Below are 27,758 nucleotides of genomic sequence, written 5' to 3'. Positions count from 1 at the left end.
TTCTATTTGTAGACTTGCCATCTTATTTTACCCAGCAGTCTTCTGCTCTTCCCTCCAAACACTGGGGGACATTATGGAGGACTGCTTTCCCTCTCGTTGTCGACCATTTATAATTTTAAAGAACTGGAAATCTTCACTTGTCATTTGCAAATTAAGATGGCACTTGCCAACTTCACTTTCCAGGTACGCATTCTGTGGTTATAGGTCATTGATGGAAGGTGAAAATTGCTATTTCTCCTTTTTCAGCACAGCAGGGAATGATTATTCTCCCATTAAGGGCTATTTTGGCCAGGATGTACGTGCGCCATATGGGCAAATCTTCTCACAAGTGCTCTGTGGGTGTTCATTGGGATGGATCACTTATCCCCGCATCTGCATGTTCACAGATGCAGCAGACTAAAATAAGAGGCTCATATGTTGTGTGTCTGTGGGAAGTCACGGGTTAGGGCAGTGCTTTTGTAAAATCTGTGGATTTGATTGAGGTAGAGAGAGACCGTAAGGGTTTATTGTTTCCCCCAGTGAATGAAAAGCTGTTAGTGTCTTAAGGACTCTGTGTCAGGGGACAAATGGCAGGAATAATGTGGGAAAGAGGGTACTAACGGAAAGGCTGTTTATCAGGGGATATTTTCTGCCCGGGTAGACTGGGTTAGAGGGTAAGAGAGAGGTCTTGCAAGATAAACATAGCATCAGTGCTGAAAAAGTAAAGGCTGTCTCAGTCAGCCTGTAGGACCCTGGACCTCTGTCCTGTCATGCCAGGTTTGAGTTTTATATGTTCTGAACGTAAACATCCGTGACTGATGGTGTCTTGAAACCCGTACCACAGTGTCTGACTTCAGACATCCTAGGGGGCGTATGTCATACTTCCAGATTCCCGTGGGCCTAGTTGGGGCAGACGGTGCATGCAACGTGATCCGGTAGGTCTCCAACTGTGAGAGAGAAGTGCAGCCGGAATTTTCTGTACTATTTTTAGCTTCTCCTCCCATCAATTTGCTCCGCACAAGGAAAAATCTATTTGTGCTGTTAATTGTTGCACAAAAGGTTGATAAAGTTCTCTTTCTGGATTCAGATGCTGGATCAAAACTGTATATAATCAGTGGTGAGCATCATCAGTTGGCAATAGGGCAGCTGGTGGCGGATCGGAGTTTTCTTTGGAGATTTGAATGTAAGCACAGTCCATTAATTGGCAGCAAGCTTGGCATCTGATAAAGCTTTATTTGGTTGAATATTATGTCACATCCTCACTGACTTGTCTGCGCCCCTATAACTCTTGAAGAAACATAGAAAGTGGCTTGTCTCTCCCAGAGCAGAAGTCTTGGTTTCCTTTGGCTTCTTTTGTAGACATGTTCAGTGGTTTCGCTTCTCTCATAACCTTGACAGACTGTTACTAGTAAAAACAAAAATGCTCCAGATAGTCACACCTCCCCCGAGGACCCTTTTCTTTTGACATGTTAGGCCTGAGGCCTTGGTTCAAGGTATATGTTTGTCACTGCGTATTTTCTCAGAGCGAGGCTTTTAACACATTTGCGGTGATGACTCAGTGTAAATGTTATCTTTATTTGCATGAGTGCTGTATCTTAGCCAGCATCTGCTCCCCTTAATTATTTGTTTGCTGTGTTTTAGAGAGAGGAATTCAGGCTTTTGCTGCCTGGATCAGTGTCATGCCTGGCAATTAGATGAACAAGGACTGAAGAAGTGATCTATGGCAGGTCTTTCTTTTAATAACCTTCAGATTGGCTCTGGTAGCATCTGTCTTCAATTAAGGGGCAAGTTGCAGATTCCCATGCAGGAGGTTCATGCTGCGGGTAATGCAGTCATCAGCTGTGGGAACCAAATGCTCTCCATTTGTGTGAAATGGCAGCTAGTTCAAGCACAGGTGGCCAGCTTGGCATGAATGTTAAGCCTGTATAGTGTTATTATTATATGTCCTGTATAGTGTTATATATTTGGCCGTGCCCCCTCCCTAGGAAAACAAGATTTTGTAATTGCCAAATGTCAGCAAACAAAGAGGTGAAAGTTAATGAGTTACGATTGTTGAATTCTGTCCAGATGTGTTAAGATTGTGGGTTAGACGGCCGCTTTACCATGTCCTGCTAGACATTTTCACTCTCTCCACTCAAACTATTTCTACACCTATTGACAGCCTTTGATAAGACATAGGAAAAACACTTTTAAGACCCAGACATCTACAGCATATCTAGGTTTTGAGCCCATTATTCCTAGTCTAGCCTCTCATTGACCAAAGACAGATTAGCATAGTTTTGGTCTGGTCATTAAGTGGGGTTAGCTAAGAGGTAATAGTAGGTGGGATTAACAGGATTTTATAAATTCACTGTTTACTGAGACAAGTTCAAAGCATGACCCTCAACATGAATACTACTCCTGCAGGGTACACATGCTAAGGAGGCTTTATTACTGAAGAATGTCACTGTAGCAGCACTGCATTGACTAAGCTCAAATCTGTTTCTTTACTCTAAAAAAAAATGCAACAAAATTAATTTCAGTCAGATCCACGTTGAAGGCACAACAGATTAAAATAGTGACATGGGGGAGGGGGGGGTCTGCCGACCGTTACCTTGAAACCATCCAGCAAATAGACGGTACCGTAGGGTGATTTAACGTCACCGCTCATTTTACACACAGTTTATCAACAAAACTAAACGCTGAGTGAACATTACTAGCTAGCTACGGTTTTCATGTTGGTTTTAAGCGGTATGCACCCCCACTAACCTGGAAAAAGGTTTTAAAGGGGTGATAGAATGATTATATATGGTATTTCACACTGTTCCTTAAGGTCTCCTAATGGGGTATGTAACATTGGTTGGGCTGAAAATGGCCTGGTTGATATTTTATTGGCCCTTATGCATCCCTGTGTTTTGGCCCTATTTGTAACAAGAGCTTTTCTTCCAAATATGGTATGCTCATGAATATTTAGATGAGCTGCGCGCTGATTGGTTGAGCAAATCGCCATACACACAGATTAGAGACACGCGCTGATTGGTTGAGCGAATCCCCAAAACACACACATTAGAGACGCGACAGAATCTCATATTCCAGACACTGCAATGTTTCGTTACCAAATTCACTTGTGAGACTTTTTTATGTGAGAAATCAACTACATAAAGCTCAAATATGGCCCGTTTTACAAAAATGGATGGCTAATTGCAAATTTGGTAAGACGTGTCGGACTTCAGGAGCTCCACACAGTCTGACGAGAAAGCGGTAGCCTGCTGGGCTCCATACCCAGGGCAAAGTCACCCTTTGTGGATACTGCACTACCGGGGCTCCGCGGCCGGCTGCCAGCATAACTATAATATATATACGGTTTGAATTTCGTCACGCCACTTATATAACATCTACCTCAATGTCTTATAAAGCTAACCGTTGTGTCCGATTTGATTTTAAGGCATTTTTATGAACGCAAGGCGTCTTGTTAGGACGAGTAGCTAGCTAACTATATGTCCCATTCAATACAATGGGAAACGATTGCAGCTAGCTAGCTACACTTTCGGCATAACTATAGTATATTTACAGTTTGAATTTTGTCACGCCACTTATATAACATCTACCTCAATGTCTTATAAAGCTAACCGTTGTGTCCGATTTGATTTTAAGGCATTTTTATGAACGCCAGGCGTCTTGTTAGGACGAGCAGCTAGCTAGCTATATGTCCCATTCAATACAATGGGAAACGATTGCAGCTAGCTAGCTACACTTTCGGCATAACTATAGTATATTTACAGTTTGAATTTCGTCACACCACTTATATAACATCTACCCCAATGTCTTATAAAGCTTAGCTAACACACGATTTCAATTTTAATGCATTTTTGTGAATTTCAGAGGTCTCGTTAGGAGGAGGCTAGCTAGCTCTTATTGATGGACTCCAGCTCACCGCGGGCTCTATCAATGAGACTTGCGGACAACAAGCGTTTATTTCCCGAATCGTTTGTTTAAATAACTCAACACATTATGAATACACACATTATAAGATTAACTGGAACCTGTGGTAACAGATTGCTGGTGTAACAAGCTCGCTGACCGCGCTCTCACTCACACACACCGGGCATTTAGCTAGCAGGAAGAGGGGAGCTGCAGGCCTTGGAGCTCTGTCCAGGCAGCGGCGTTTGGTAGTCCATTAACCCACAAAACGGTGACTTTGCACGGGTATGGAGGGCTGCCGTGGGCTGCCAGCCGTGACGGAGCTCAAACGAGCTCACAGCAGGCCGGGGTCTTTGAAGGAAGGCAGGCGAGGCAGCTACACAGGCAGCACCGGCCGCTGATCTCCGACACACAGTCGGACAAAAATTGCAATTAGACATACATTTTCGTAAAACGGCCCATATTTGACCTCTACATAGTTGATTTCTCGCATAAAAGAAGTGAATTTAATGGTAAAATAGCAGATGAACAATGTATACAATTTCTGAGATCTGCCCGACCTAGAGTCAGAAGACTAAATGATCTCAGGTCAGTTGTGTAGCCTATGCAAATGTTGGGGCGTGACAAAGAGAGAGACTAGAGCCAAATGAGGAGGAGCTGCCGAGTTGACGTCAACTAGGCGGCTTGTTGAGATTTGCCTATTTTTAGAGGCAGTTTGAAATTGTGAGATTTGCTGAGGAATGAGGTGTCAATGGGATTTAGAGGTTCTATGTATGTCTTAGTTACCCACTAAACTGTCATTATTCAGCTATGACAAGGTAAAATCGGTTTCGCGTTCTATCACCCCTTTAAAACCGTAACATTAATGCAGCGTGTCGGAGGAATACAGCGTTCTCCTGCAACGTGAGTCAGAGGCAGAGGGGCCGTCACAGCAGCGTTAGCTAACGTTAGCTTCTTGTCTCATCTGGGGTCTGATAAATGGTAAATTCATCAAAGTCAGCGTGCCCAACACTATTTTCCAATAAACTGTAGCTGTCAAATTTCACGGGACCTGCGTGAGTGCGGATTTCATGTCGCGGCTTTCGTCGCTGTTTATCACTTATTGAGTGAAGTAGTACTCGCCCTGTTTATTTGGTTGCCATGACTTCGCGAGTGATGACGACCTGTCACTGTTCCAGTTGCTCTGCTCACCCTAGGGGGAGAGAGAGCGAATGACCGTTCGCTTGAGTTCAGTAGAGCAGACGGATCTACGACTTTTTACTTTTCATAAACAGCCGAAGGAACGGTGGTGCGTGGTGTACATAGCAGAAACCCTGTTGTGTGTCTGCCCTATTTCTGATACCGTGGCGCTGGAAATTTTACAGTGGCACACTGCCACTATGCCATCAACATAGAGGAAACACTGAACTGTTTATCAGTGGAATATGATAAAAACCATCAAAATAAATGTGTATCCTGTTAACCACGTGCATGTGTGTCCTTGTTCGTGCTCATTAGATACAAAAAGGGCACCACTCACTCAAAACAGTGCACCATAGTGCTACTAATGGTCAAAAACTCCACATTTTTAAGTAAATAAGTCAAACGTAGTTGGCTTATGAGTCTAAAAAAGAACCTACATGTCATTTTTATAAGGTGTATGTATTGGAAAGATTGTATTGCTATATTCCCTTGTGCTTTGCTGTAGAGTGAACAAACAATAATAATAGTGTATTGGCTATTGACTTTCTTGTCCAGTAAATAAGCTCTACTTGAGTCCAGGCTGCAGCTGCAAGGACCCTACAGTGAAGCAGTGATCTTAATGTGTGGATCCAGCGCTGTGGCTTTCCTCCTTGCATTCCTGCACATCTTAATTGGTGAACCTCCTGGCAGTGGTCTCGGTTTTGCCTCGGCTGGCCTGGCTGTCAGCTCGGCACAGTGGCCAGCAAACGCACTATGAACAATGCCCACCCTAATCCCTGAAGAATTCCTGCTCCTCTGATCTAGCTGGCCCAAGAATGTAATGTTTAAAAGGCTGGAGGCTCACCAGGAATCACAGGGAGAAGAGTTCTCATGCACGCATGTCTTCCATGTTAATTTGTTATAAGGAGCCAGAGTGAGGCAGTGATGTGAGAAGCTGGCAGCACAGTGGCTCTGAGGGGACACACCTCATCATTAACGGCACCGCAGCCTGGCATGAGGGATTAGAAAAATACATGCCACCAGGGGTGAACCTGTAATCCCACTTGACAGTTACTATGATAATGAGAGTTTTGTTTTGATGTGACATGGATTTATTTGTAACACTAATAAACAAGGAAGACATATAATATTTTGTTGGGTTCACCTGTTTCATTCTTCAGTAATTTTATGTAGCAAACACTCATATTTATAGTGGTCACCTTTCTTTTTGTAAAGCAATTTCAAATTCTGTTTTTGAAATACACATCAATTAAAGATGCCTAATTGATATTTATATAGCTCAAATGGCAGTCTCTGAGGTTCTCAAATAACTTAACATTTACTTTGTAGCTGCTAAGTCTCTTGGGTGTCCATTTATGTTAAGTTAGGCTGTCGTCTAACCTCCTGACCTTTCTCTACGATTAGCATTAACTCATGTCACAGTTGCCTCCACTGTACATACCTCAGTCCCAGCTTTGCTGTATATTTGCAAGTGGCTGGTATGAGCCAGCACAGAGCAAGGGAATGGGAAGAATTTCCTTTTTATATAAGACCCGAATAGACTGTTTGCCTTCTGTGAGAAAGCATGGCACACTTGAAAAACACATAAAGACTATCATAACCTAAAGAAACACAGGGTGTTTTTGAATGAGAACCCAACAATAATGATAAACAGTGCCATGTGATATGTACTGTAAGCCCTGACATGAAGTGCCTGAATTCTGTTTGACCCTTCATGTTTTGTTTTGTCAGCTTCAGAGGCCTGAGTGCCATGCCAGAGGGGTCCCATTCTGCTCTCCACCAGGGCCCAATGGGGGAAGGTAAGATCAATGCAATGATATTGACCATGACCCATGCTCTGGTAATTGCTGCCTATGAATTGACCAGTCTTATAACATGGAGTTTTAATAATTACGGTTATTCCTAATGGTATATCTTGTTACCCTGGACAGTGTACTAACATAACACAGAAGTACATCAGAGCGGAGGTAAATGGAAAAATGGAGAAATAGAGGAAATATAGAAGCTTGAGCTGAGAGAGCAGTGAACTCCCCACCTACAGTCCAGACTAGCAGAGAGGCTCTTTGTGTGGATTTGGAGCTCAGCCAACCCATTTCATATAGCTGAAACCCCTGAACACTCACACATCAAACCAGAATGTGTCAGAATCCCCGACAGCCAAGATGGTTGGTCTAGCCAGCGGTGCTCACCTTGTATGTTGGGGGCCACTCAAATTGCATATTATTTTAGTGTTCATTATCTTCAGTCACAGAGCCACAGCATTGACACAGGGCCTCTTTGTATCTGTTTGCCTGCTCTGTCCCTCAATCGCCCCGCCGCCCCCCACGCCTCCGCTCTTCTCTACTGAACACATTTGGCGCTTGGCTTCCACTTTGGCTGAAGAATACCAGTGTGTCAATTGTTCCCTTTTTCCTCTGCGCCTGTCCCTTTGGTTGAGCTTTAGCCAGAGGAGGTTTTTGGCTGGGGGAGACGTGTGCCACCTTCATGAAAATGTGAGTCTCTATTTCCTCAAAAGGCCACTCTGCACCGACTACACGTTCTCAAAGCTCCTTCTGCAGCTCAGATATGCAGTGTGAAATGACTTTGGCATGACAGAACACCCACTTGCAGTAGAAACATTTTATTTTTTTGTTTTGTTTGAGTTACAGTGTGACTGACCTACCCCCCCTCCTGCTGTGGATGGGTTGATGGTAATTAAGGGGCAGGGCTGCTGGTAATGCGCTATCTGTGTGTGAGGTGATGAGTGGATGTGGTGAACAGGCAGGAGGAATGCACATGGTGAAAGGAAAGGCCCCCCTCCCCCGTCTGGTCAAGGTAAACAATAAAAAGGTTGTGATGCCTATCCAGCTCCAATTCTTCTAAAGGTTCAAAGAGTTTTGAAGTGAAAAGAAGCCATGTTGATAATTTTCACCACCAGCAGGGTTTGGATGGCGCTAAGCTTTATCATGCAATACTTTCTTTTGTTATTCTGCACTTTTAATTCCTTTTCCAGAATAATTGTATGACAGGAACTTACATAAGACCCATCATAATGTCCACCTAAGCTAAACTTTCAACACCACGTGGGAAATATATTAGCTTAAAAAGTCTAGCCTGTCAATTCAATGACAGTAGCTCAGCCAGGCATCAACAGACCTGAGGCAGCATGAAGCATCTCTTTCAAAGATAAGGGTTCCCTCTGACCTACTTAACCCCAGGCAGGAATGTAGCTGTGTCTGCAGAATATACAGCTTTAAAGGGATTCTGGGGGACGGACGGATCATCTCCATTCACTGCAGCTTTTCCAGACCAGTGGGCATAGGGTTGTGTGGATATAGATGTATGATGGCAGTGATGGCTGCGTCTCTGAGTGGGCTTGTCAATGGAGCTCCTGGACTGGAACTCTCTTTCTTCTTAATCGACTGTAGCGTTAATCACAGGCAGCCTCAGGTTAGCCTGCAGCAACTCCTGTTCAAGTTTTGAAGTCCCACTCCCGACACCCCCTCATCCTGTATGTCCACATCTTACTAGTGTTGTGAACATTAATTTAAATCATTATGTAACATAGCCTCTATTGTGATAGAATTCCACATCTACTCATTGTATTTAATTTCATTGTTTGGTTCAGTTTCCCTAGTCTGAACAAAAGAATGTAGTTCAACGTAAATGATTTTACAGCCTCGTACAATGGCATTCCTCCTATAGAGACTTCCGGTGGATTACCTACATTAGTTACAGGCTCTCTGCTTTGGGTGTTCCCTTTAGATGGCCAATCAATAAAACTCTTTATCAGCTTCCTCATAACACTTAACATTCAGTTGACGTTTTGTAAACAGGCATGCAGTGCATAAGAATATTTGAGTGACGCTGCAGATGTAATGCTAAACACAATGCTGGCTTAATAATGTTAATTACATGTTATTGTAGATGGTATATGTCATTAATGCTGTTTATTATACGATAACAAAATCCTATCCATTCTCTATTTGGTAAATGCACACAACAAACAAGGAAGTAAGTGCCAAAGCAAGCTGTCAAATTCCTCATTTGACTGCTGTGTACAGTAAGTGTTAATAAAGGTCTAAACTACAGGAGAGACAACATCACACCCTTTATTGCACTGCATGTGATAAACGGCTAAATGTGAAGTAAATTAAGTGTTCCACCCTGACCTTCCACACTTCACACAGCTGTCCTGCCACCAGCCTGTGTGGACTCTGCAGAGAGGCGCTAACAGGAGGATAGTTTGGTTGTAGACTGTCAAATTGGTGGTGAAGTTTACAATGGACTCGCACCTCGGGGCACAGATGGTGTGTGTTGTCCAGAGGAAATGTGAGTTTTGATTGGATCCAAAGCTGGCTGTGCGCAAGTGCCTAAAGGGCTCTTTAAGGGGGACTTGTTTATGGAGGAGTTTCCTAAGTGGATCATCCACATGCCTATGCACTGAGGTTAGCTGGCACAGCTGGATCCTTTAAGGGCCAGGGCCCAGCGAAGGCAAGGTATACAGGATTACATTTGAACTTTTTGAGGAGTTTTGTCCTTTTGGTACTTCAAGACGCCTTTCTGAAATATGTCATCCTTTAATGCTGGTGAAGGGATTTTGTCCTTTTACCCTTCCTGTTTTAAATTGGTGTATGTTGAAATGTTTAATCCACAAACTTTCATTTTGTATTAGCTTTTCTGAGTATTTGGCTATAGTAGCCTTGTCTAATCCAAGAGTAAATATTTTACACAAGCATTTCAGGAATATAAAACGTTTTAACAAAAGCATCCTGATGTTTAATAAAGGAGTGAAATGTGTAGACTACACAAAACACAGTTAGTTTCACTTTTAAACATCAGAATTCCCCCAAAGCTTCCCAGCATAACGTTTTGACCTTGACTGTCTGTGTGGAATGCAGGTTCAGTTTGCATGTGTGTACTCAGCCTCTGTTGTCCACGCGGTTTATTTACCAACCTTCAGGCTAATTATTAACAGAGCATTAAAAGCACCTTTTTTAAGGCCAAAGGCAGGTGAAAATCAAACCATCTTGTACATATAAAGGACTCTTTAAAGCAGAAAACCCTTGACGTGTCCTAAATTCTTTCCTCCATCAAGGGATAAGAAATCAATCCAGGCCATCGGTCTCAGTGACTAATCACCACTGTTCTGACTCATGCTGTTTTGATAATGGTCTGTGAAACTCGGGGCCTAATCCTCGGAGACACCTTGTGTGCTTGTGCTTGTGCCTCCTGCCCTCCTGAGGGGCAGCCATTCACCGTTGCCAGGTGGGGAGGAGTTTTTCCCAAGGGGATCAGTGTAAAACTACCTCCCTGTGTCCCAACAGCCGCCGGGGGAGGAATTGAGTGCCGGAGGTTGTGGAGGGGTGTGGAAGATGGAAGTTCAGAGTGGATCTTGAGGGGCGGAAGGGCTTTATTGGGATGTATTGCAAAACACAATTCCCTTCCATCTTTATTTCCCGAGGGGAAACAGGGTCACACACTGTGCACTTGGCTCTAATAGAGTTAGCAGATTAGCAGTCGCCTCAAGAGTTGGTTTGAAGTTGTTGGTTTTTGTCGTTGCTTGTGAGTGAACATACTAATCAGCCAATTAGGAACTAGGTTTTTCCAACTTGTTACATGCTTTAATGTGTGTGTGTGTGTGTGTGGGAGTTCTCTTTATGGCCATTGGGAATCTCCACAAAATCTGCTAGCAAAAAGAAATCTGTGTATGTTGTACATAGACTGTATATTTTTAGTCTATGATGTTGTACAAAAAGTTGTAAACTAACTCATGAGACTTATGTTGGAGAAAGAAAAAAAACACCTTTTATCCTAAGGGGATTGAAGGAATGTATGACGCTGCCAAAACAGTGCCAGGCACCCAGGAAACAAGGAATGCTCGTCCCAGATGACTCAACATGATGAAACTGAGCACTAAAATGACCAAAATTTCACAGTTATTGATCATGCAGTTGCAGGTACGATCAAGCCAGTGTCTTCTTGTGGAATATTGCAAGATGACTTAAGATGTGATTCATTGTCCGTTTTGTTCAAATTCATCACCCTTCCATACATGAGTCAGTATGAATCGAGCAGGAGCGGCTGTGTGAAGTATTACTAAGCAGGCAGGGGCTTGTTTCTCTCAGTGGGATGTTCTGTCCAAGTTTCTTTTATTGTTTTCTATGCTCAGAAAAAGGCTTAACACTGATGCTAATGTCAACAGGCTTCTGCTATCAGTTTTCCAGTGGAAAGAGAAAGTCCTTTTCTGATACTAAGTGCTCCTGCAGCTTTAGGGTAAGCATTTGCATGCTCAACATAGATATAGTCTATGTTGTTCCTGTTTCTTTGCTACTGATTTGGTTAGAAAACTAAAGGACACAAGCTAGACCAAACAGCACAGGAGGAACTTGAGCACATGCTCTGGGTTATTTTTGGAGTCTGATAGGCAAATCTAGAAGAAGTTTGACTTGTGGTCTCAGTAAGTTCATCTGAAATAGTCATAAAGGTGTGTCTTTCTCGGAGACAGTCCCTCTTTAACTTTGCAGTGCACACTCATCATTCATCATATTGAAAGTTTGGTCACAGGAGATGGAGGGATTGGAGAAGGTGATAAATCAAGCAGGGCTTTGACACCTTACTCTTTCAAGTTTCTTGCTTCAGTGAGCGAATCTCATCACTAATACACTTTAAGGTATGCGAGGATTTACACATTAGAACATGTAGGTAATTACCGTAATCAGTACATTTATATGTAGTTTTGATCAGTGATTTTTTTTGACAATGTATTCAACTTGATAGGAATTATTATTATCTGTTTTTGTTGATGTTTCTAACATTTTCCATCGCACACCATCATTTTCTTCTGACTGACGTTGCTATTACCCTTGTTTGTGTCTAGTTTGTTTTAGGGCTGGGCAATATATCGATATTATATCGATATCGTGATATGAGACTAGATATCGTCTTGGATTTTGGATATCGTAATATCGTGATATGACATAAGTGTTGTCTTTTAATGGTTTTAAAGGCTGCATTACAGTAAAGTGATGTACTTTTCTGAACTTACCGGACTGTTCTAGCTGTTCTGTTATTTGCCTATTACAGTATGTCCACATTACTGATGATTATTTATCTAAAATCTAAGTGTGAAGATATTTTGTTAAAGCACCAATTATCAACCCTAGAATATCGCCGCAATATCGACATCGAGGTATTTGGTCAAGAATATCGTGATATCTGATTATCTCCCTATCACCCAGCCCTAGTTTGTTTCCTAATACCTTAAGTCAAGTAGACTGTACTGTATACAAACATCTTTTTGCTGTAAAACTGAAGTTGGATAAGCCAGGTATGTGGACGGGGTTTTAGACTTTGGAGGAAATAGAACTATAGCCTTGGGTAGAATTTGAATGGAGTCTGGTTTTGCATGAATGAAATGGGAGTCACATCGTCAGACAGGGTTTTGCAACCAACCACTAACGTCATAGCTACATGCTGTGTCTCATCATGTTTCCAGAGAAGGAGGTAATATTCAGCTGGAAAATGTGCTCTGATATAATCCTGGCACTGGAGGTTATGTTAGGAACATTAGTGACAGTTTCTTAGATATGTCTGCCATTAGCCAACCATGCTAAGATTGTTTTCACGCAAGCCAGAGCATTTTCTTTATAAAGGAATGCTTTGTCATCCCATAACTTCAGACAGACACAAAATCATCTCTGTCGTACATGAGTCTGTAGCCTTTTAGAAAAGTTAATAACCAGGTGCTGGGGAATTCATGTCAGTGTTTCTATTCACCTTCTGCACCACCTTATTAGGCTCTGCATGTCATTCATATAACCATGATGTCAGAGGCGGACAAGTTTTTGTCTGCTTTGTTAACTGCATGATAAGCTCAGACTGAAATGGAAACAAGTGTAGACTTTATTAGTTCTAGACTGATTAGTCATGGAGCCCCTCAGTTAGGAATTTACCCTAAATCACCTGTCAGATACCTGATGCTCATTTCTCTTTATCATTTATACACCTCACACTCACTGGTTTTATCATCAAGTAAAGGGACTTCTTCTTAACATGCAGAATCACTTTACATTAACCCTACATGGTTATTTGGTTACTTGTTGTATTAGCTTACTTCAGCACTGCATTAAAATGATCCACTGTCCATTTGGATTCATAGAAGCAACAAATGAGAAGGGAAGGTCATGCTTGTAGCATCAACACACCTTTGTCTGTAAATGTTAACCTTGGCTTAACAGCCAGGAAACTGGAATTCAAAAAATGACAATGAGGGGTTGGGATTTCTTTTAAATTTTTTTTTTTATCTGGAATTCCAACCATTTTTCATTTAGCAACAACATTTGTAATCTGTTCACACACAAGCAGCTGATGTAATGTAATCCATGTATGACCACACAGTCTACACCCTTAGCAGTCTTTCTGGTGACTTTGTTGAGTCTAAATGGCCTTTGAAAAACTACCGTGAGTTATTGAGGTTGCCTGAAATGTAGTCCAAATACTATACTATCTCTCTAGCCTTGACTTTGTTAATGGTTATGTCTGTGAGTTAACAACTGTATTGATGCAGTAGTGAAACAAAGGAGAGTGTTTAGTCGAGGTGGTGGACTGTGAAATAGTGGTCTGTGAAAAATCTATGGCGTGGTTGGCAGGTGAATCTGACTTTTAGCTGCACGTGTTTTAGCTGCTGTTGTTGCTGTAATCAGTGTGCTATATTGTGTAAATGTCCAAATTTCTACTCTTTCAAGTATTTTCAGTGTGTCAGTTAATACTAATTTAACGCTGACCGGTGAAGTGTAGTTTTTTTTGCAGATGTTGCATTTGACTGCCTTAGCCAATTGGTAGTTTTGTAGAAAAAAGATGGTTTAAACTAGCTTGCGCTGCTCACTGCCTCTGCTACAGTGGTTTTGTTTTTATAGACCTTTCTCTGCAGTTATTGCCAACACATTGTTGGTATTTGGGCTTTATATGATGAATTCCAAGAAATATTTTTCCTACCAATAAAGTTAATTGTAACAAATGTGGTCTTAAAGCAGTCAGAAAGCTGTGCTCATCTTTGATCAGTCTCAGTTGCTGAAGGGAAAAATGCTTGAATATGACAAGACATTTAGTTTAGTATGTATATTCATTTTCCCATTGTTAACCATTAAGGCAATGGCTTTAACACTGCAAAGTCTTTAACAATTGTACAGCCAACAAATGCAAACAAACCACAACACAGCTGACACATAGAAATGCACACTATATATATACAGGACATGCATCACATTAAAATATTAGATGACATTAACAAACAACATAAAAAACAGCCTAATCATGCTTGCTTTAAGTGAAAACGTATATGTTTCTGACAGCAGTACGGCACACTGTGGCTTAAGATCCTTCAGAGATTAGTGATGAATGTTTGCAGATGCTGAAGAGACTCTGTGGCACCAAGCAAGAACAGACACTCTGCTTCTACACTGTCTGTACGATAATGGTTGCCTATTATTTAGGATATTAAAAAAGAACTACATCATAACTGGTGAAAAACAACGACACACAGATACCTGTTCTTCCCTCTCCATACATGCTTGATGAATTGTAGGAGTCACAGAGAAGCAGACTACACTTTGATTGTCGACAGGCAGAATGGAAACGCTTTGTAATATCGTACAGGAACAGGCCCTCTGCTTATCTTGAACTTATACGTTGACCAGATCATTTGCATTTCTTTGCACGACCGGTTTCAACAATGTCAGTGCACGGTCCACAACTGCGGTTTTCCCCTTAAGCCTGTGGTGTGTGGTATCAGCCACAGATAATGCCTGCCTGTAGAATCTGTGTCTGAAGCTAAGCTGTTGCTGGAGTCAAGTGTGTGCTCAAGTCTTAAGATATGTCAGATAGTATTTCTACTCTACCACTGTCTTTTTAGTACAGTTCAGTCAGACTTGTCTTGTTTTGGCTCTTAGGATGTGCTTAAGGAGATATAGGTTATGATTCTGAGCATTAATATATTAACTAAACAAGTGTGAAACTGTGCAAACATGGTGTTGATTTGTGCTGTTCCATCCCCCCTTGGCATTGACTGCAGTCTGCAGCATAGTAGCTTTATTTTAGGGGGGTATTTAGTGTGAGGAAGAGAAGGAAGGAGGAAGAGAGTTTCACATGCCAGACACGGTAAAGCTAAAAACCAAATGTAAAGACAGAAAGGAAGCAGATGCCTCGTTCTGATTCGTAGTGGTGTAGTGAGTCTAATAGCTCAGCAATACACTCCCTTTAAACCATCAATCCTGTGATTTGTCACTGTCGGCTACTGCTTGCCAGCTCATCCGTTTCTCCCAGTGAGGTTTTGCATGGGAACTGTGTTGTTGGGGCGGCTTGGTGTGGATTGTGGTGCAAGTTGTTCAGCGTGATCAAGACTCTCATGAGCTCAGTACTGAGTCATGGAAAGTTTTGAGGATGCCAGAAGATCAGTTTGGTTGCAGCCTCTTACAGATTGACAAAATACCTTTTTTCTACAACATCAGTTTTGTGTTACCAGCCTGTGGGCTGCTGACCAATGATGCAAATGTAATGATGAACATATTTAGGTTATAAGCTTGTCAACACTGGTGAAAGTAGTGTATTTCAGGCTCATGACATACGCTACATCTGTAGGCTATCAACAAATTATGTTCTCCATTCCCGCAATATCGCTTAAAGCTGGGGTAGGCAGTTTTCTGGAAAGGGCCAAAAATGCCACCAGAATTTATACAGCCCTCCTCCTGAAGCTCTCCCTTTTCACCAGACGAGCATGAGCAAATGTGCATGCGCTTTCATACAGTAACCTGTACGTAACCTTTCAATCCTCCCAATCTTGATTGTGATCCCAATGGTGTTATATAGTATCAATTCTATGAGAATTACCGTCATGTTTTCTTTGCGAGCTTGTTGTTCCTGTAAAGCCCTTTGAGATGACATACTGAGATTCCAGGCTCTAGCTAGCTACATAAACATGAACTTGAATTAGCCGCAGCCGTGAGCCTTTGGATACGATTACCAGTTACCTTTGCAGTGTGGGCAGTTGTTGCGAATGCTAAAAAAATAACTTTTTCTGCAGGATTTTTTTACCATCTGAAGGAACATGAACGTGTGTTTGCAGAACAGCCAATAGGAACGTCCTCTCTCTGAAATAACTTGTGATTGGCCACGGTCTCCTGTCACAGGCTAGATTTTCTAAAACTTGAAAACCGAGCCAAGAGCGGGTGCAGAAGTCTAGTTTCCTTTCAGTTCACTTGAATTACAATATGCTGAAAAGTTAATGGAATTTTTATCTGTGACGCTAAAAAAAAAAACTGCCTACCCCAGCTTTAACAATTTGCTTAATGATGGAAGTGTGCCTAGTAGATTTTCATTTATTAGCCTGAAGTCTAATTACATGACAAAGTGTCATTTCTTTAGCTTGGCAAAACGGTTTTGACCCCTTTGCCCTGCAAATATCTAAGGAAATGGAGCTCTCTGCACAGTGGTGCTCAGTGCTCCATTCTCACACCGCCATGACTTCATATAGCCTATTTAGGAAACGTTTGTGAGGAAAATTCCCCATTTGGCCAGGAAGGATGTGAAACTGAATATGAATTCCATATTTTTTTTTCTAAATTCAAACGTAGCTCAATAAAGATATATAAACAAAGCTGCTGGTCGCCTTCCCTTTTTTTTCTTCTTCCCATCAGTTTTCCCCCCTCTCTGTTTTTCCAAGGTTCAGCCTTCAGCAGTCAGGAGAACAAGAGGAAATGGCTGGGTTTTCCATAGAATATGCAGTGTTGAAATTAGGCCATGTCATTAATGATTTGAGCGAGTCCTTTTATTGTAAACCACTCCCCTGTGTCTCGGTCTGGGAGTAAAAACACAGAGCTCTGAGCTGTCTTTTATTGATTTGTGGATAGTAGTCTGTTCATTGTAGTTATAATTATATTTATCTGAAGTTGTCCCCAGATGGTGTTTTAATGCAGTTGCTGTTATTTATCCACTTGGTGAGAAAAGTCATCACTAAAGACAATTTGAGAGTGCATCTGGTTTATAACAGCATTACACTACTTAATGTTAACAGAAAATTGAATAAACCTTGATAGCATTTCTAATACTTCATTGTTGAGATATATATATTATTATTATTATTAATATATATTATTTTTATTTATTATTATTATTTATTTATATATATATATATATATATATTTATATATATATATATATATATATATATTTTTTTTCTTTATATATATATAATTTATTTATATATATATTTATTTATTTATTTATTTATTTTTTATTTTTATTTTTTAAATAAATGAGCAATGTGACTATGTTTACTATTGGTGGTGTCATATCAGCTTCTTAAGTTAACTTAGTGCAGTTGCACAGAAACCTGGTTACATGGCGGCTGCCAGGTATGCAATAGTGGAAATATGATTAAATACATTGCTGCAAGAGAACAGCCATGGTGAGTTTCCTACAATAAAGTATAAAACTGATATCTGACCCATAAAATAGCAGGTGTTTTAAAGTTATTCTCAAACCAAAATGTGTCTTTGAAATATGAAACACTCAACCTTTTAAGGCTTAAAAAGAGACCTTTTATATGTCTTGTAGTTTGAATAGTCTCTTTAAAGATGTCAAAGTGAGATGACTATCCAAGTGTGCTGATCAAACTCCCTTAAAATAGACAGTTTTAAGGTCTATCTCTCAAATCCTGACACCTACCTTCTGTCTGTGTTCCTCTTACCTGTCCCAGAATCTCCTCAGTTGTCCTCGCCCCTCTCCACCAGTGAACATGACCAGGCAAACATTGACTTGGGCTCAGACTGTTACACCCGGCTACGTGTGGAGCCATTGGACGGAGAGGGTGAACGTCCAGTGAGCCTGGCGTCCACCCTGTCTTCCGGTTCATCCCATGATAGTCGCAGCCTTTTTGGGAGCACCGTAGCCCTTCCTTCCTCCACCACCCCACCCATACAGAGCGAGGAGGACATAGACTTGGAGTTAAGCCCAGCCGAAAGCACCGGAGAGCAGGCAGGGGACCGAAGTCCCACCCTCACATGCACCAGGGGCCGCTGGCAGGAACGGCTGGAGCCCAGGGTGATCAGCAACCAGTGGAACAACGCCACCTCCAACAGGAAGGCAAGTGGTGAAACACTTCACATCTCCGCCCCGCCTGTCGTCACTCACGCCATGGCGCCCAACCCGAAGCTGACCTATGTGGATCGTGTTGTCATGGAGATCATTGAGACAGAGCGCATGTACGTCAAGGACCTGCGCAGCATCGTGGAGGTGAGTGGATGTCAGGGTTATGCTGACTGTACTGAAATTTAATTTTCCGTTACGGTTAGTGTTTTTCTTGTACTTTCAGCCAAGTATTCACTGTGAGCCAACCATTTGATATTATAGAGACTAAATCATCAGTATTCTGTGTACTTAAAGCACATGTTTAACTTGGATTATTGTGCAGCAATGACTTCATGTCTGCAGCACTTTTTGGAGGGGATTTACTATATTTGGCCAGCTAGGAGCCAAAATAGGGAAATTACACTCAGTGGCTATTGAGAACAAATAATGTCTGCTTTGTTCCAAGCAGCTGTTTGTGGTGACAAATGTGTAATATTCAGTGGATTTCTCCTTTTCTTTTCATTACCAGGATTCATTCTGATTTCCTGCTTTCTAAACAAATCGGTCAGTTGACAAAAAATGCATGCCTGACATCTGGCAACTATGTGTGCTCTGTTTATAGATTTGTAGTTCATAGAGATGAAGGCTGTGGAGCAGTTTATGATCTGGTCATAGTGTTGTATATAAACCATTCTGTATATTTACAGTGCAGTGAAAGTTTACAGCCTGTAGCCTGGGATTATGGACTCCGCTCATATCTGGAGTTCAAACAGTGTCAAAACTGGGACACAGTGCAGGTCTTTCATGACAGAAATCATGGGCTTTATGATCATAGCCAAAGATAGCAGAAAGTCTATCTCAGAGATGTGAAGCATGGAAAATGGGCCAGGAATGATTTCTCCACTCAACAGGCAACTTAACATCTTATCACATTTTTTACCTTTTGTAGTCTGGAAACAACTTCCAGACCAAGAAACCTCTTTGGTCCTCTTCTTCTTCCTGGGTCCTGCATAGAAACAGGAGCACTCTGCTGCCAAACAATCTCCACTGCACTTATGGTGGTGTCTTTAACACGTGAGGCATTTCTGAGACTGACTGGCAGTAAACCAGCACCTCACCTTGTCTCAGACTGTGCTGGCGTCTGGCAGTTGCCGTGGGAGGGAGTGCAGCCCTCATCACAGCTTGAGTAACGACTTGCTCTGGACAAACACTTCCAGGACTTCAAACTATTTCAGTTGACAGGAGCAGCAGCCCATCAAGCAGCCTCCTTTGGCCCCGGTCACACAGGCCCTGCAGCGAGCTCAAGCCTAGCCTGAGCTCTCAGGCCCTCCCAGCCAACACAAACGCCTCCATTTTTGCACCAACTGTAGAAATATCACAGATGAAAGGAGAGAAATTGTTTTTTCTATAGGCTACAGTGTGGGAAGCCAGTCTAGTACAGATGTATCCTCTATCCTTGTATGATTACAGTATGGCTTCCATCAAATTGATCCCATGCAGCTCATGTTAATTTCACACCAGGCCCTGAATCTGACAGAGACGTGTGAAACTCGTCCTTCATATCGGCAGTGTTTCCTCAGCAAACTAATTCAAAGCTTCCACATTGACACTGAACTCTCAAGCAGCTGTTGAAGCTATGTCAACTGCTAACTTCAGATCTCATCTATCACTCACTCTCAAATCTCACTCTCAACTGTCTGTCCATGAAATAAAGTTTTGAGAACAGCTGTTTGACCCAGCTGGTCTCGCATGTCTAAATACATCTAAATACAACACCTGGCCTGAACACACCCTGAAAAATCAAACTCACCATTGTTGAAACTTGAACATGGTCAGTGCTTATGGGATTCAGAAAGACCTGGTCCAACGTATGACTCAATATTATTCTTGTTTGACACTTGATGATGATTGTTGATTTGACCAATAACAGTATTACAAGGACAAAACAGCTGTTCCTGTTCTACAATAAAGCACAGCTGAAACTAGCAGACTAGACTAGACTGCATAGTATTAAATCTCTCACACTATGCTAGGGTCACGTGTTTATGGTATTAACACTGGGGTCGAGCTTTCTATAGGAGACTATGAGACGCCCTGCTGACTACGAGTCAGCATTGCTCTCACTGCACTGGAATTCTCCATCCATGACCGGCTGCAGTTCATTCAGTACTGCGATGTGATGACTCTACTCTTAATCTGGACTGCATGCAGGCTTGCTAAGTGTGTGTGTGTCTGTGTGTGTGTGTGTGTCTTTGTGTGTGTGTGTGTGTGTGTCTGTGTGTGTGTGTGTGTGTGTGTGTGTGTGTGTGTGTGTGTGTGTGTGTGTGTGTGTGTGTGTTTGTGTGTGTGTGTGTGTGTGTGTCTGTGTGTCTACACCACATTGTCTGGGAGGCTGTGTATGTACAAGCTGTTTACCGGTATGCTCTTTATATAGTTGCTGCATGTGTGCGTGGTTGTCTCTCGTCAACTTACTCCCCACTTGTTTGGAGTTGTTTGTATGCCACTTGAGTGTGTAATTGACCAAGAGGGAGGATAATCATCCAGATGTTGGCATATTTGGCTACTGTGTTTTTTAGATATTTTTATCTACTTCTGAATACTCCTGAGGTCCGGGGGGAGTCGGAGGGGAACAGGCTGTGCTGATGTTTATGCTCTGGGTACCACAGAACCTCTTCCAGACAGTCACACTGACTTCCAGTCAATGGAACAAATCCTTAAAAGGATCCTCTAAAGATCTCATTAATTGTATGTGAATTACTGTGATGATCCTGCCATTTTCTTTTAACTGAAAAGCCTCGAAATCATGATGATACAGCACTTCTCTGTATAGGTACAATACAGCGTAAGCCCAACAACTGTAGGAATCACTTGGGTCAAACCAAAGGTCAGATGAAAACATAGAGGATTTAACAGGAACACAAAATAGTTTTTCTACATACATGCTCCCTCTATTGGTAAGAATTTAAAAGTGCCTGTATGACTTAATATGTCACCGAATATGACCTTTTTATGTATAACTCCATCTCTTATGTCTTTCCAGGATTACTTGGCTCACATTATTGATATGAGTAACCTTCCCATACGGCCAGAGCAAGTGTGTGCCCTGTTTGGAAACATAGAGGACATCTATGAGTTCAACAGGTAAGTCAAACCGACAAATACAAACACACTGAGAAGCAATATTTCTGTTCTAAATAACGCTCTAACCAAAACTAAAATCCACATCCAAGTTTCTTTTTTATGATTAATGAAAGTATATCTTACTAAAAATGGTCACAACAGTCAAAAGTACGCAGTAATAGTATGCAACAGTCATTGAAATTACTGCATTCGTGTCCACTTCCTTTAATTGAGGAATTCTTTCACATACTTTCATATGTATATGATACTATATGTATATGATACTATATTGTAAGGTAACGGAAGAATGACTACTTTTATTTCCCTTGCCGTTGATATTTATTTCACTGACACAAAACGGATGCAATGACAAACAAAAGAGCGGCACATTCTACAACTACACTAAACACACTTTTTCAAATATCAGAAAGCCAGGGAAATGGCCACATGTACTCATTGCTGACCACACTGCTTGCCAAAACACACATTAACATTCCTCTCTGCTCTCACAGCGAGGAGCCTCCCCGGTAATGCCAAGGCTATCTTACAGCTCTGAACCACAAATGGGGATGATTCGATTCTTATTGCTTTCTAATGAAATTCTATCCAGCTGTACGACCGATTCTGACAAATTTTGGATCCAAAGGGCCATGTGTTGCCCTTTTTTTAATAGATTTGGCTTTTCTTCTTGTCACCTTGCACTAGGAGGCCGATGTTTTATTTTATGTTAGCAATGAAGATTGTGTTAGTCTTTTATCACAGCATTGTTAAGGTGGAGAAATGCTTGTGTCAGCCTGTGAACACGTGCCACGTATTTACTTAATATTGCAACAGAGTTGTACCAATTTGCAGGAGGCTGCCCAGGGGAAACAAGTTAGAGGGATTCGTTTTTTTCTACAGTGTCTCTTTAGGGGAATTTAAAAAACAAAAATCCCAATGCCTGTTTATTCACTGTCCAGGGACCACACACTGACACGGACAAACTATTTTCTACACATACTGTACAGTATGCGCAGTAAATGTCTTTATAACAGTTACTTACTTTGCTGTCATTCAAACCCTTGGTTGGCTTTGCCTGGCTTTGTAATCTAGGAGTGTCATGAACTCACATTTGGCATGCACATTAATTGATAAACAGCCTTTCTTTTATCCAGGAATTTGTATTTCTTTTTAACACTTAATCCTCTTCCCGTCCTTAAATATTGACAAAGTAATCATGCAGTATGAACAAAATTTACATTTTGTCTGAAACAAATTTCAACATTCAAGATTCTCTCATTGTACCATGAACATGTTGACACATTTGCTTGTAGGGTTTTATGTAAAGCCCCATTGTCTTTGATCTAATCTAAGTTGTGGAATGCAGTGTGATGAATTGTGTTTTGATTCTCGTAATTTCATGTGTTATGTAAACTGAGCAGCTTTCGTGCAGGGCACTTGTGGTGATTGTTTTTTTTGTGCAGTTGTGTTTTTCCTTCTTGTATCCTCCTTCAGCCATGCACATGTTATTGAGGTTATGTCAAGTATTAAAATGCTGTACAGCTCTCTGGTTTTGTTTTCTCAAGCTCTTAATAAAGCTTGTTTTTGATGGGACTGTGGGCATGGGGAATTCAAAGTCAAATCCATGTCCTTTCACGCTCAGTCTGATCATGCAACAAGGTTCATGTTTAATGGTGTATGCTGCCATCTTGTGGAGATCTTTCATAACTACGTTCAAATCTCAAAGAAAAAGTTTAAGAATGGATTTACTTCGCCACTCATTATTATTCTTTCTTTTGTGTTTTCCCTCTGCTTTTGTATTCTGACCTAGACAAAGAAATTAGGTTAGCAAGTCCATTAATACTCACCTTTCTTTCTTTGTTGTGTTCTGCGTTTCAGTGAACTGCTGCAGTCCTTAGACATGTGTGAGAACGACCCTGTGGCCATCGCTCAATGTTTTGTAAATAAGGTGAGAGGAACTGTCTTGCTCATGCTGATTTACAGGGATATCAGTTCCTCATGAAAATAAATACCAGTGATGTGTTTGTCTTTGTGTTTTCTTTAGAGTGAATACTTTGAAATATACACTCAGTATTGCACCAACTATCCCAAGTAAGTGGCAAGAAAATATTCATTTTAATTGGACTTTTGCTGTAGTATTTTCTTTGAGAGTCAAATCTTTCACGATTAATATAATTCTCTGCTGTCCTCCAGCTCGGTGGCAGCACTGACTGACTGCATGAGGAGTAAAACTTTGGCCAAGTTCTTTAGCGATCGACAAGCTGCTCTGAAGCGCTCCCTGCCTTTGGGATCCTATCTGCTAAAGCCAGTCCAGCGGATCCTGAAGTATCACCTGCTACTTCAGGTACGGAATGTCCTCAGTGGTCATTTTGTTTCACAACATTTCTTCAAAATGCAGCCTGCAGGCTTTGGTAGATTTCTGGTTATTTATCAACCATTAACGAGTAGTTCTCAAACCTTTTGTCATTTTGTAACTGTTACAGGCAAGATTGATTCAGGCACACATCTTTCTTTGTTTGGGGAAGGATTTAACTAATTCCCTGTAGGGGGGAACTTGTCAGAAATTGTACCTGTCCCTGATCTCTTTTAAAGGAAATTGCAAGGCACTTTGACTCAGACGAGGAAGGCTATGAGGTTGTTCAGGAGGCCATAGACACCATGACCGGAGTGGCCTGGTACATCAATGATATGAAGAGGAAACACGAACATGCTGTCAGAGTGCAGGTCAGATTCAATTAACATGCATGTATGCCAACACCCTCTTAAAAGGCGTATTAATGCCCATTGCCATACAGACAGTACAAAATGTACTCAGGTGCATTTGCAAGATGCTCTGTTGCACCCTGTTTGTCTTTTTCCCCCCCTCTCTTTCTGATGTACCTCTGTTGTCCAGCGCTGCTGTAACTCTTTCTGCTCTTGCAGAGTCTGGAGGGCCCAAATTCATTTCTTTCATTAATTTATTCCACATATTTGCTTTCATCTCTTGCATAAGATGTATTATAAAGTATTTCCGAGCAGATATTGTCCGAAACAACCCATGAACCTTCACAATTTGGTATTGACCTTTTCTCAAGTCTAATTGAGTGCTAAAGTGAGGGCTACAGCTTTAAAACGATTCCCTCCGTTTGAGCCGTTGACCGAGTGGCCGGTTCACTTTCTTTCTTTTTTTTTTGTACATTTGTTTTTATAAGGATTACAAATAAAAGCTGAAACGTGGCTGGCATTTATTTTCTTTCATACTGAAGGAACATGGCTGACTGTGTGTGTGTGTGTGTGTGTGTGTGTGTGTGTGTGTGTGTTCTCTCATGTGCATCTTGCAGGAGATACAGTCTCTTCTGATCAACTGGAAGGGTCCTGACCTGACCACCAATGGAGAGCTGGTGCTGGAGGGCACCTTTCATGTCCTGCGGGCCAAGAACACCCGGACACTCTTCCTCTTCGAAAAGATGCTCCTTATTACCAAGAAAAGAGGGGAACACTATGTCTACAAGACCCACATCTTAGTATGTCTTTTGACATTTCTTTTTATTGATTAGTGATTTAAAAGTTTAAGAAATGTAGGTGAAGCTAATTATATTGGTGTACAACAGAAATATCATATTTTCTGTTAAATTACCCAATATTTAAAGGTCCCATGGCATGAAAATGTCACTTTATGAGGTTTTTTAACATTAATATGCGTTCCCCCAGCCTGCCTATGGTCCCCAATTGGCTTGAAATGGTGATAGGTGTAAACCGAGCCCTGGGTATCCTGCTCTGCCTTTGAGAAAATGAAAGCTCAGATGGGCCGTTCTGGAGGTTACCTCCCCTTTCTCTGCTTTGCCCGCCCAGAGAATTTGGCCCACCCATGAGAGAGAGGCATCATGGCTTTCAAATGAGCAAAGTGGCAGTTGGTCAAGGCCACACCCCCACCCTCCACCTTGCCCCTCCCTCTCTCCTCCTCAATAGCTACAGGCACAGAAATGGCACATCCTAAGGAAAGCTCATTGTGAGACTGGCTCTAATTCAATTCAATTTTATTTATAGTATCAAATCATAACATAAGTTATCTCGAGACACTTTACAGATAGAGTAGGTCTAGACCACACTCTATAATTTACAAAGCCCCAACTCTAGAGGCTGTAATTCTGCACCAAGGCTGAATTTCGGGAAAGAGACTTCAGATACAGTATTAGGGGACCACTAAGGTCTATAGAAAAGCATCCAAAGAGCACCATGTCATGGCACCTTTAACATAGTTTTAATAAGGAAGCAAATTGAAGCCAACTCAATTGGGTTAAGCTACATCACTACATTCTTTGTGGTTGCAGTGCTCCACCCTAATGCTACTTGACAGTGCCAAGGATCCCCTGCTCTTCAGTGTCATCCATTTCAAGCATCCCAAGCAACCCCATACAGTGCAGGTAAATGGGAACACCAGTAACTGTCAACCTGTTTCCTTCTGTAGCACAATTACAAGGTATTGTATCAATTGTGCAGCAATATCACAAAACACCTTAGACATTTTAGAATAATTTCTGTGTTAATAAAACCTTTTTTCTCAAAAACTTAGGAGCTGGTGTTTCACACTGTAGTTTGACTCTATCCTGTAAGCATGCGTGTATCTGGTGTGTGTTTATTAACGTCAATTACTTTTCTAAATGGCAAGTTCTTGTTATTCCAGACCAAGTCAGTAGAAGAGAAGCGTCTCTGGGCCCATCACATTAAGAGACTGATTCTTGAGAACCACAACACCATCGTCCCACTGAAGGTAAACAACACAGTCCCTCCTACAGGAGTTTTATTCTTCTCAGCTAATGAAGAGTTGCCTCATATTTTAAACACTCTGTCTTTTTCATTAAAGGCAAAAGACGCCATCCTGGACAATTCTAACTGTAAGTGTTACAAATAGAGTAACTTTTGTTATGCTAGGGCCAATGTTACTGTTTCCATAGCAACCAAAGATGCTGCTCACAAAAGAGGATGGCTAAATTTCATTGGAAAATGTGGAATGCTGTCGAATTTACCAGGAAGGCGTAGCCCATAACCTATCTATCTCTGTGACGGGTGAATGGTTTTTGTAATTGCGGCTCTGAGTGTGATGACATATCCCTCCGCTGCTCAGATCCAGGGAAGTACCACTATAGTCCTGAGAGGCTGAAGAAAGCAGAGTCCTGCCAAGCTGACGACTTCCATCTTAAAGGTCAAAATGGGAGAAGGAGATCAGGTTAAAAAAAAACAACTATCTAACAGCTATTTGTGTCTATTTATTATGTATTAATATTTGTAATTAATAGAATAGAATTGCTGATGATTAATTGCCACTTACACTGTTATTTTTTTTACGTTTTTAGAGCCTGCAAAACAAATCATAAGGAGCACAAGAGGTTGGTACATTGTGGGGAGTTTATTTATATCACTGGATGTTCAGAAAGATTTTGGCAGCCAAAAGGGCAGATTCATCAATGGTGGGTCATTTTGAGCCACGTTCGGGGTGCTGTCCAGTGGCCCAGCAGCCCCGCAGCCCCCTACAATGCTAAGGTTATTAACCACTTCTCTGTTGCACTTCTGCTTTGTTCGCTGTCAAAGACACCTGGAAAACCAGATCAAAAGACTCACTCCCACTCCACTGGCCTATGCCACATTGGTGGAAAGCTTTGTCATACACAAGCTCTTTTCAATAGTCAATTTCAGCCTTCCCTTCAGATGGCATCTCCCTGCCCTCATCTATTCTAATTGGCCATTATGAACGAGAAAACCTCCGTATTCTTGAACCCAGTTCTTCTTTGCTCCCAGTACGGATCAATTTTTTCGAACCAATGTAATGAAGAAGCAATTTTCATGTCACCCTTCCCATCTCAGTGAGGGAGTAGGTCATCACATCCTGGCTAATTGCATCATGTCCAGTTTGAGCTTCAGAGAGGAAGATGTTTCTAATTGGTATTTATCTAATCACAAGGCCTCCCTTAAGTCTGGGCCAGACTAACTACTGCCTCACTCAGTCTCTGCTTGCGGAGGCAGAGATTGTGTCCTGACCATAATTGTACAAGATGCACGTGGTATTGAGGTTATTTTTTCATGTAATATTGTGTATTGAGCATGCTTTTTGTCAGTTATTGATTTTCTCTTTTGTTTATCTCTCCTTCTCTTCTTTATCTTTGTTCTCCTTGCAGCTGTTTTAAAGGTAAGTGCTGAAATCCAAATGTAGTCTTTTATTAACCTTGATAAGCTTTTTAATTCTGTTGTATGAATGCCGTTTTTAGGTCAGTGGGCTGGGGTGAGATATGGTTTACCCAGTTTTGACTCAGCAATTCAAACTTTCTATTCTAATTGCAAAATAACTTCATCCAAAAATGACAAAGTACAGACCTTATCTTCACAGAACATACTTTGACTTGCCCTGGATTACACAAATCATATCTCACCCAGAGCTAAAGCAGCTTTATGATAATTCCATCCCATGTACAGCCTTCAATCACATCATGGCTCTAGCA

The 27,758-nt window shown here is 41.5% G+C and overlaps 1 protein-coding gene across 4 annotated transcripts in view; it reads left to right on the top strand.

Annotated features, from left to right (window-relative positions):
• LOC120549361 (pleckstrin homology domain-containing family G member 3) overlaps nt 1-27,758 on the top strand; it is a 36,302-nt gene that overhangs the window by 3,138 nt on the left and 5,406 nt on the right. For 3 of the 4 annotated variants that reach the window (XM_039786229.1, XM_039786231.1, XM_039786230.1), the window contains exons 2-15: nt 6,793-6,860; nt 17,795-18,330; nt 21,206-21,306; nt 23,164-23,233; nt 23,330-23,376; nt 23,479-23,629; nt 23,878-24,009; nt 24,606-24,788; nt 25,596-25,688; nt 25,949-26,035; nt 26,129-26,159; nt 26,390-26,491; nt 26,619-26,651; nt 27,438-27,448. In XM_039786229.1, the coding sequence (XP_039642163.1) occupies nt 6,812-6,860; nt 17,795-18,330; nt 21,206-21,306; nt 23,164-23,233; nt 23,330-23,376; nt 23,479-23,629; nt 23,878-24,009; nt 24,606-24,788; nt 25,596-25,688; nt 25,949-26,035; nt 26,129-26,159; nt 26,390-26,491; nt 26,619-26,651; nt 27,438-27,448 (1,626 nt within the window). In that variant the 5' untranslated portion in view covers nt 6,793-6,811. Of the gene's footprint in view, nt 1-6,792; nt 6,861-17,794; nt 18,331-20,563; nt 20,911-20,995; nt 21,120-21,205; nt 21,307-23,163; nt 23,234-23,329; nt 23,377-23,478; nt 23,630-23,877; nt 24,010-24,605; nt 24,789-25,595; nt 25,689-25,948; nt 26,036-26,128; nt 26,160-26,389; nt 26,492-26,618; nt 26,652-27,437; nt 27,449-27,758 lie in introns of those variants that run through there. The other variant, XM_039786232.1, reaches the window with a different exon arrangement.

This window comes from Perca fluviatilis, chromosome 20, assembly GCF_010015445.1.
Source record: "Perca fluviatilis chromosome 20, GENO_Pfluv_1.0, whole genome shotgun sequence".
In the NCBI taxonomy this organism is placed as follows: Eukaryota; Metazoa; Chordata; class Actinopteri; order Perciformes; family Percidae; genus Perca; species Perca fluviatilis.
Note: the sequence above shows the minus strand (reverse complement) of the source record. Positions and strands in the feature narration are given on the sequence as shown.